We start from the raw sequence: 11,132 nt of genomic DNA, 5'->3' as shown, positions 1-11,132 counted from the left end.
ATAATTATTTTTACATGATTTGTCTTTGTCGCGATTCATTTCTTGTTTTTGTTAGACCGGGGGAAACCAATAAACAACGCATTCCAATTATGTACAGAAAGGTGCAATTTATTGTAAGATTATCAAAAATGGACAAAGAGTTTAACTTAAGACGAGGAGAATGCCATGATTAGTGCAAGTAGTGGTCGGACGACGCGAAGGTCCGTCATCACGCGTGGCCTTCTCTCTCCGAGTACATCAGGGCGACCAACCCCAGGTGACTGGACAGTACACTGCAACACATCAAATACACACGTCAGGCGACTGGACAGTACACTGCAACACATCAAATACACACGTCAGGCGACTGGACAGTACACTGCAACACATCAAATACACACGTCAGGTGACTGGACAGTACACTGCAACACATCAAATACACACGTCAGGTGACTGGACAGTGCAACATGGATGGGAATTATCGATTAGTTTTGATAACCTTATCGATCCATTAACCGGTTAGTTGATAACTAACCTTTTTGAGTGGTGCAACCACTCCAAGGAACAGCATTGTCTGTGTTTGTGTGGTTAACCTATGTGTTAATGAGCACCAGTATAATGAGTACCAGTAGGGGCGCTGTTGTGCCATGCAGAAACAGAGAGAGAGAGACAGTGCTGCACTGTTGCCTGCTAATGAGAGAGAGAGGAGGAGGGGGGGGAGAGAGAGGGGAGTTGCACCACTCTGTTCACACGGGTGTGATTTTTAAAATTTTATCTGAGAATCTTCATTTCCCTCCATGTCTAACAAAGTCTACATTTTGCTGACAGAATACAAAAGGCATATTCCTTAATCCGATATTTATTTAAGATACAGAGCCAGGCAATGGCATCTTTGTATGAGGAATAATATTAAATTAAAAGTTCACCGTCTTGTCTGTCAAAAAACATGCAAAAGCAGAGACGTGTCTGTGGCTACCAAGGTTTAGACCTGACAGTTTTATGAAAAACCCATGTTTCTATGTCAGTCGTTCTCAAACATTTTCATGTCAAGGAACCCCAGAATTACGCCAATCTCAAAATATCTTCCAGGGACCCCCCCCAGAAGCAAAGTTTTTACTTCAAAACGTTCACTGTGAATGAATATATACACATTCAAAGATTAGATTTTCACGATTTTTCAAAAATAGCAGGTCTACTACAAGCTCATAGCGCGGCACTCTGCACCATGCTATGAGCTTGTAGAGTCGCTATTTTTCAGCTAAAGCTGAATGGATAAACGGTGCTCACCAGAGAAGTGATGGAGTGTTAATGTCAATGGTGAATAGTAATGGGCAGAGGGACATGGCAGCAACCTGAGGAGAAAGAAAATAAAACTTTCAGTTTCTCTTTGGGCAGAAAAGTTAATTTTTCATTTAAAAATTCACAATTATACTACTATAATAGAGAATATTAATTGCGCTCATGACTTTACACAGTCATATTTATTGAGGTAACACATCTAAGCCTGTCTGAATTAGACATCAACACAGAAGTTACTTTATGTATTCCTCCATAACATCTACCAGTAGAACACTAATGTATTAAAGGTTAGTGATGGGAGATTAATCGGTATCCGTAAAATAATATCGGATTTAGTAGATATTTAATTTTATTAGAATTATGTTGAAGAATAAATTAAATTTATGTAGTGATATGAGCCAACATTTGCACAATAACGGTGCATCGCTAGTTTTGGAATAAAGGGCATTGCTTTTTTTCAAATTCAGCCTTTTTTTTTCAGAATGGCCAAAATAATGTTTTTAATACAGAATGAGACCATATCTATATCGGTTATAATGGCAATTAATTATATCGGATATCGATACCGGCCAAATTGTCTCATTGGTACAACTACAATGCAGCATAATAGGCCTACATGTCAAATAAGTCACAGTAAAAGAATTACCTTGGACAAAAACACCCAGGCTCTGCAGTGTTCACGGGTCAAGCCACTCCTTAGTTTTATTGTCACCAACAGAAGCAGAAAACCCAGAAAGGCACTGTAGAGACAAGACGATGATGTTTTTAGATTCAATGAGCAGCACCTACAGACAGTTTTCTCTGTGAGAACAAAAGCTATAATAACTAAATCTGTATTTTTGAATACAATAAGCATCTGTCCCATTAACAGCTAAGAGAAGATTTGTCAGCATCTGTCACCGTCGGCAATTGTTATTGCACATGAGGTCTTGTGTAACCAAAGGGTGAAAGGTTATACCTGGCGCAGCAGACACAGTGAAATGTGTATGACCAAAGGAAAGGGAATTCCAAGGCACCCAAGATGTCCCCTGTAAAACAGATAAACAAAGGGATTCATATAGGAAGTAACTCTGGCTTTCTGGACCTGTAACCAAAGATTCTTGTGTCACAATATATTTATTTGTGAAGTTAGGTAGTCTATTAATTGTTTGTGTATTTCCCAGAAATCCCAACCTCATACAGTACGTCCAAAACTGTTCTACAAGCTCAAAACGTGTTGCTGCGTGCTAGGGCATTCACTTCTAGTCATTTTCACTAGTTCACTAGTTGCCTAGTTTACTAGTCGACTAGTTGTTTAACTACCTATTATGTAAAAAAAAAAAAACGGGGGAAAATAAATAACCTTCCCTTATCAACTAGTCAACTAGTAAGAAACAAGGTCTACTTGTGGATTTACTAGTCGACTAGTAAACTAGTCGACTAGTTGCTTAATGCCCTACTGCGTGCCACTTTTCGAGTTTCGGATCTGCTAAAATAATTCATACTTTTGTGTGTGACGCTGTAATATGGTAGTATAATAGGGTGTTATTATACGAAAACACAACGTGTGATTATGGAGATGAAGAGCTTTATGCCCGACAGCAACAATATGCAACAAAGGAATTTGACTAAAAGGCCTATAGTAACTCTTACCTGTGGGGTGAGCTGCGACAGCCAGCAGCAACACACTATGGGGGTAAAAGACAGGTACACAAGTGAGGAACAATACAGAGGCAACATACAGTAACAGGTGTGGTGTTTGGCACTGATTTGTTGACATGGACATTCGTCGTCATGACGGAGACACACTCTTACCTGGACAAATAGTTGATGTACTGCTGCTCAAGGTCACTGCAAAGCAAAGTGTGAAAGACAGAGTCAGGTCTTGTTGATCTCTACAACACTGTATCACGTTAGCCTATGTATGTATCGGACACTATAAAGCAGTGGTTCCCAAGACCCCCAAATTGACACTTAATTAGCCCGCGGACCCCAATTTGAAAAGCTATGCCGGCGACCCCCATAAGAGAAGATTTTTACGGCTCTCAGGACCCTCAGTTTTACATGCATTAGTCTACGGACCCCCATTTAATGACATTTCTATCTCTGGGACCCCAATGTATATTGTAAAATCAATGTTAACTCTGAGAGTTTACAAATGCAAATAGACCCATAAGGGTGCATTTGGTTCCAAACTATCATTTAGCTGAGGACCCCCTGGAACTCCCTCAAGGACCCCTGGAGGTCCCCGGACCCCACTTTGAGAACCACTGTTATAAAAGGTCCTTTCAGACCGGTAGACAACAAGCGTATTTACGTGGGCGCGGTCCCTTGACATTGTCACGCGCGTGCTCGTTTAGTGCACACGCCCTCGACTGACTAGACCTGGATTGTGTTGAGCTCTTTTTTTCCCCCACGCTTGCATTGTCGTTTCCCTCATGAGCAGACCTGTTGTTGATCACGTCTGCGTCACATGCTACCCATCTGAAAGGACCTATAACATTGAATAATACTGTATACAGTATTGTGTCTTTCGCCATTATTTTATATTTTGTATGGAGGGATAGACAGTAGGCTGACAGCAAATGGGGAGATAGATGGGGGGGGGTGACATGCAGTAAAGGCTGTCGGGAGCGGTCGAACCCACAGCACAAAGCTGCCAGACTCACTGGATTACCAGCCAAGGTGCCTTGACCGCTGAGCCATGGCCCAGGCCAGTATTGTGCATTTCTTGTGTGTGTGTGTGGGGTAGCTGTTTTGTTTTTTGTACAACCACCAAATATGACTTACCTCAAATGGCTGGACTTGAAATAAACCTGGAACACTCTATATGCACCTGAAAATAAATGATGTATATATTGCATTTCATCATTTTTATGGAATAAAAGGTGAGGTGCGCTGGTAGCCGACTGATTAGTTAATGGACTACAGAAGTGCAATGCCACCTGGTTCAAATTACAATCTGTACACAAGTCCTGTTTTACAAGATGTTCCTCCTGCTTAGCAATTAGCATCCTGTCTCTATACTCTATGTAAATTAAGGAGTGCCTCCCTAACTCCCCATTCATTCCATGGACAGTAGCAGTCACCAGAACAAGGGTGAGTCTAACATGGTTAACACAGTGTTTGAAGGTGAATGGGCGTATATAGGGTGGAGGTGTGTCTGATCAAATGCGCATCAAATATTATGAATTTTACAACACACAAAGGTCCAAGTAGATGTTAATATCCATGACCCCGTCAGTGTTTTAACATGAATTTACCCTTAGGCTATATAACATTACAATGGTTGCGTGTTTGTGTATAGGCATTATGTTATGATGGTCAAGTGTAGGTGTAAGTGTATACAAAATGACCGTTTGGCTGGGACGGCAGCCGGCAAACGGTGATTACGTGATCTCAAAATCCCAGTTGAGTCTACACAGCCTGACAAGTATTGAAGTCAATACATTTTAATTAATCCTCTGACTTAATTGCCAAGTGTGGGTGAACTTACCCTCACACGATAGATGGCACACGGCCCACATGTAGCCACTCTTGTCAAACTGCAGGGTACAAAAAAAGCATTAATCCATTTAGGCCTGACGTCGGCATTTTTTAATTTTAATTTTTTTCTGAAAATGTTTCTATATCAGTGGTTCTTAATATTTCATGTCAAGGACCCCAAAAGTTATTATGTAATATGCCGCCGACCCCCATCTGAAAATATGTTGTTCCAGGGACCCTCCAGAAGCAAAGATTTGAGTTAAAAACTGAAACTCTGAAAGAATATATTCAAAGATTTGAGGCACATTTTCACAATTTTTCCAAAATAGCAGACCTACAAGCTCATAGCGTGGCGCGCTATGAGCTTGTAGATCTGCTATTTTTCAATAGCTAAAGTATAACGTAACGCTTAAAACACCAAAAGGGGTTCCCGCCCAAAATGGACACTACCATCTCTCTACGGCAGTGGTTCTCAAATTGTTTTGTCCCAGGTCACCCCTGTACTGTAAATAACGTTATATCCAAGGCACCCCTGACTGCATTACATTGTTACTTTATAGAACCTTACATGTATGTCATATTAAAATGTGATAGAATAGTAGTTTCCGTTAAAACGTATTGAAAATAACTCCACACTTGACATTAAACACTTGGTCCGTATTCTGGGGGGAACATTCAAGTGAAATTGATGAATTGAAAATATAAAATAGTATTCCGTGGCACCTCTGGACTTGTGTCACGGCACCCATTTGAGAAACCTTGCCCTACGATATATATATAATACATTCCCTACCTTAAGGATACTATGTCCAGTAAACATGATACAGCCATGATAAAGATATTCACCTGAGAGTCACACAGCGTAAGGGAGACGGCAGATATCAGCAGGAGACACACACTACAAGAGGACGAAGACAAATTAAAAGAAAAGCTCTGATATGAATACGGTATATGATTGCCTCATTTAGGAGTCAAGGACCCCAAAAATATATGTATTTGGCCGCCGACCCCCATCTGAAAATGTGTGGTTCATAACTTAATAACAACAGTAACGGGTCTGCAGGTTTTCACAGTAAACAATAATTCATATTCTTAAAAAAACACAAAAGGGTGTGGTGGGGTGACGGGACAAAACATACCTAAAAGTCTTCGGCCATGGCAGCTTCTGTTGATAACAAGAAATATCACAGCACCAAATCAAAACATTTACGTATAGGCCTACACTGTTGGGTGGAAACCTCCTATGCCCAAAACTCTAAAGTAGCAGATCGACAGGCTCAGAATGTGCTGCGTTTCAAGCTTGTAGATCTGCTAGGCTTTTGATGCTTTTGTGTGAAGCTGTAGTATGATCAAGTAGTATAGGGTGTCAATTTACAAAAAGAAACACAAAAAAGATAAATATGGAGATATGCCCAACAGCAACGGAACGGCTGCTGGACAGTTCTACTCGAGGTCTTAGGCCTAGAGGACAAATGCCTAATTTGTTGTCTTCATTCTTTATCTTTCTTCATAAACAGATGCATAGGAGGAGCCACATGGGTTGCATTTACCTCTCCATCTTTGAGTTTCAGAATCAGGAAACTGACCACATGGGAGGCATTTTGAAGGGTGAAGAAGATGGGAATGCTCTGGAACACAGAGTAAAAGTTCATCAAACATTTTGACCACCATCTTCATAAGGCATTAAAGAAACAAATGGTCATAGTCATACAGTACGATATTACAACATGGGTCTTCAACAGGGGGTCCAGGACCCCTAGCAGATCTGCAGGGGGGCTGCTGAATCTTTGTGTGATAGGACTCTTTTTCTTTTTTAATTAACCACTTGAAACATAGCATCCCTATTCTGAGGAGAACTTTAGCCAAAAATAGCCGATCTACAAGCTCGTATAGAGGGATATGTGAGCTTGTATAGGAGGGATATGCACATGCATAAAGTGAATGGCAAATCGAGTGGCAAAATGAGTGGCAAAGTGAGTTTAATGTCGTTTATCGTTGTTTAATGCAATCAAATACAAGTTTTCTGTTCAGATGTATGGGCTCAAAAGGCCAGAAAGTAGTTTTTTGACCCTCTATATCGGCTATTTCCGGCAAAGCGGTGGTGTGTACTATGTAGATTAAGTACAGCGTGCAAGGTCAGTTTTGCGACGTATTGACGGTTTAAAGGCCCACTTCACAACGTATCTTCATTGGTCCTCACTAATGTTCATGATAAAATACCACCTATTTTTTCATACGCAGTCTGTGTCTCATAGGAGGGCTGTGGGCAGTTCAGAAACCCGTCCACCAGTGACATCGATGGGGAATCCAAGTTAATCTAAACTGCAGGCTTTCTATTCCTGAAAAGTTGCAATGCGAAAATGTAAGCCATCGTTCTCACGATAATACAAATCTAAATCTAAAATCTGCCTAACAATGATGTCACTGGTGGACAGGTTTCTGAACTGCCAACAGCCATCTATGAGAGACAGGCAGAGTAGAAACAAATTGTGGTATTTTATCATGATCATTACTCATTAGTGAGCACCAATTATCTGAAGAAAGGTTGAAAAGTGGTGAAGTGGTCCCTTTAAGTGGATAATGCTAGTCAACAGATCATGTTGGCTGCGGGACTGAATACCGGAGATGCCAAAACCTAACCCTAACCTCACAAACACTATGCCCAACCCTAACCTATAACCCCACAGCATATTAATAACCTCAAAACCACACCCATCGTACCGTAGCATGCTCTGGGAAAAGAGTGAATCTCACCAGAGATGACAGTGATCTTGAGCCAGCATATATGTTTCCCACAAACAGGAGAGACCCTGGGAGCCAGGGGAGAGCTGTCGACCTAGAACACAAGGATTAAACACATCAGTGGTGTAGTCACTATTAAGTACATTTAAGTATTACACTTACGTACAATTTTGTATTATTATGTTTTTAATTATTGTTTTTTTTACACTTTACTGGAGTATTTGCAATTTTCAGTACTTCATCTCAGAAGCAAATATTATACTTTTACTCCATTACAATGATTTGAAAACTTTAGTTACTTTGTAGATTTTGCTTTAATATTATTTACAAAACATTACATGAACCACTTCGGCCCTAGATTAACATTTCTGCCATTTGAAAATAGCCGATCTACAAGATCACGATGCGTAGCATCGCTATATTCAAACAACGTTTGTACATTTTATACATTTGAAAACTTGTGAGATGGCATATTCTGCATAATGAGTATTCCGGACTTTTACTTGTAACCGAGTGCATTTCTACATTGCAGTATTGATACTTTTACTTCAAGTAAAGAAAGCATGAGTAATTATTTTCCACCTCTGAGTAACAACTTGAGTGCTCCTGTACAACCACAAACAAAGCTCTTCGGAGATGAAGTTACCTCCCTTCCAGAGACAGACAAGACCGTCAGTAAATAATTGAAGACAATGAAGTCATTCCAGTGTCTTTTACAACAGTGGTTCCCAAAGTGGGGTCCAGGGACCTTGGGGTCCTTGAGAGGGTTCCAGGGGGTCCCCAGCTAAATGATAATTAGGAACCAAATGGACCCTCACAGGTCCATTTGGTTCCATTTGTACACTCTGAGTAAAATGATAAATGAACATTGACTTTACAATATAAATTGGGGTCCCAGAGATAGAAATGCCATTAAATGGGGGGCCGTAGCCTAATTCAGGTCAAACTGGGGGTCCCTGGAATTAAACGGGTTGAGAATCACTGCTAGAGCCGTAAAACTCTTTGTCCTTGGCGTATATTTTCTAATGGGGGTCCGCGGGACTAATGAGTGTCAATTTGGGGGTCCTAACCGTCCTTAACATGAAAAGGTTTGAGAACCACTGCTTTACAATATACATTACCTGGTAATGCGGCTCATTTCCAGCCATCCCAGCTTGCCACAGAGCACAAGCAGAAGAGCCCCAACGCATGTCTGCCATCTAAACGTAAAAAACATTGATTTGTTTTAGTACTGGTGCTGAGTCGACACATGCTATGTTGATGATGATAACGATGTTTCACAATCTACGTCTTGGGTCAAATGTGTGTTCTGCATACTTGGCTTCTGGGTCGCAAGACACATTTCAGTGTGAACTGACAATAAAGTACTATATCATCTATCTATCTATCTATCTATAGAAAATAAGTATTTATTTGGAAAAGCATTTGTGAATGGTTCAAATAGCCAATCTACAAGCTCACAGCGTGTCAATGTAGATCGGCTAGTTGAACTATTTAAAAATGTTTTTCAAAATAGTGGAAAAAAAACGTTGTTTAGCGTTACATTAAGGGACACTGATGGAAATAGGGCCACAAATCTCTCCTTGCCCAAACATACAGTAGCTGATATACAAGCTCACCTTAGCCTGTCACAGACTCATTGTGTACTTTGTACAGATCTGATATTTTTGGATCTGGATGGCGTACTGCCTAGGGTTCAAGTGGGACATTAAAGCTGCAATCCTTAACTTTTATGTCATGCCTTTCTGAGATTCGAACCCCGGTCACCACTCACCATGCAGTGCCAGAGTTAGAATTTCTAATACAGAAGGGAATAGTATTGTAATATAGGACACCACAATGGAAACAAGTCCCCATGCAGGACGTTGTTGTAGTATTATCCTTTTAGCTCAAATTACTGTACATAGACCTGTTTACACTGCTGTCTAATAAAGTATTCAAGGGGATAATATCATTTGCTTTTGAGCTTAATGCAATACCTCAGGTTCACCTGTAGGTGTCCTATCAGATCACAGACAGATAGACTTCAACGGCTTAACCAATCATATTTTATTCCCACACACAAAAAGTTATGGATTTATGGACTTTTAAACGTTTCGTTTTAAACTATTCTGATTCATTGAAAAAGGTGGACCCTGTTGTAAACAAGTGTAATGCTTTGTGTCGTCCACAGTAACAGTCTAAAGTTGCTCTTGGCTACTGAGTTGTGCTTTCATGTGAAATGTACCCATTCTGCAAACTGTTAATACATCAATAAATCAATCAATCCGTTTGGTGCCATTACAAAAAATAGATGATAATACGAAATATTGATAATGCGACTCACCCCTGGAATATAGTAGGATAGGTAAACTTCAACACGGAAAGGACAAACTGGAAACAGAAACCAGATTAATACAAAATAAAAAAAACTTTTAGAAAAACAACCATGATAGTCTTTCTTTACAACATATAACAAGGCTGTACTTGTTTACACTTGGTTCATGGATGGTGCGGTAAAAGTTTGGTGATCATGTTACGTTACAAAAACAGGACTTCAACATCAGGAAGAAGAGTGTAGGCCTACATACAAATGCAATTCTGCCATATGAATATCTTAGGCATTTGTTAGACAAGCACAATCACAGTGTGCCTGTGATGCTAACTTGATTTCTAACCCCAGGGGTTCGTTTGATGTTAGTTATAGCGTCAAAGCCAGTTGAACCATATACAAAGGCAATAATTTGGAAACAGTGCTCAGATCTTTAAGATAAACAAGGCGTCGCAATGTGGCGCAGTGTGAGCTTGTAGATCGGCTGTATTTCCCCCAAAAATCTTGAATATTTTCAAAACACATTAAAAACTCATCTGTCACAATCTTTTGGAAACATCTTTTATCAAATTCATTCGGGGGTCCATGGCATGGAAAAAAATGTACATTAAAAAAAAAGCTTTTAATCTATGTCCTGACCTATACCTTATTGGTGAAATATGTTGCGATGAAAACGCAGCTGAACATCAGGCCAATGAAGTGTCTCTTCCACTGCATGCTGATCCATCATCATCATCCTGGACATGGGTCTATTTACTTGGACATGGTGGACATTTATCTTGTCCTACATGATGGGTTCAGGCTTGTTGGATCATTGGATGTTGATCAGAAAACTTCCCGTTCTCTTTTCTTCACCTGGGTCCCCGGGCGGCGCGTTGACACGTCACAAGGCTCGTGACGTCACATCATGCCGTGTCGGTCAAGTGAGACACCGACACCATGGTGAATTTCCGACCACACACTTCAAAATAAATGGCTTTCTTTAACGATTTTATTTTTTGAGGGCCCCTCCTGCCTGGCCCAGGCTTGTGTGCTTGTGCGTAGGCACTAGGCCTACCACATTTGTGATGATTTGATTGGCTGAGCACGGAATGTATGATGATAAGAACGCCCCTCACTTCACACAAGTGTGTTTTAATTAAAGGTATATTCAGTGATTTCACTCAAAAAACCTTAGGTTTCGTTTTTGGCTGTGGGACCCAGCCTTTCGTCCAATCAGGATAGAGAGTCAAAAACGAAACCTAAGGTTTTTTGACCCCCAGGGGTTAACTGGGGACAGGGAGGAACTCCTTATATGGCCAGCACACTCTATAGTAGGGAGGATTATCACAACAAA

The 11,132-nt window shown here is 40.5% G+C and overlaps 1 protein-coding gene across 1 annotated transcript; it reads right to left on the bottom strand.

Moving 5' to 3' along the window:
* Positions 1-99: 99 nt before the first annotated feature.
* Positions 100-10,673, bottom strand: tmem241 (transmembrane protein 241). The gene is made up of 15 exons (XM_083778107.1): positions 10,442-10,673; positions 9,812-9,858; positions 8,607-8,684; positions 7,498-7,579; positions 6,294-6,371; positions 5,883-5,908; positions 5,590-5,641; positions 4,754-4,802; positions 4,048-4,093; positions 3,073-3,108; positions 2,911-2,945; positions 2,237-2,306; positions 1,925-2,018; positions 1,267-1,331; positions 100-272 (listed from the first exon to the last, which is right to left on the bottom strand). Exons 1-15 carry the CDS (start codon positions 10,511-10,513, stop codon positions 209-211), a joined length of 894 nt encoding a protein of 297 aa, XP_083634233.1. The 5' UTR covers positions 10,514-10,673; the 3' UTR covers positions 100-208.
* Between the last annotated feature and the right edge of the window lie 459 nt (positions 10,674-11,132).

This window comes from Protomyctophum parallelum, assembly GCF_964188405.1.
Source record: "Protomyctophum parallelum genome assembly, chromosome: 12".
In the NCBI taxonomy this organism is placed as follows: Eukaryota; Metazoa; Chordata; class Actinopteri; order Myctophiformes; family Myctophidae; genus Protomyctophum; species Protomyctophum parallelum.
This window is presented reverse-complemented; position numbering and strand designations above follow the sequence as displayed.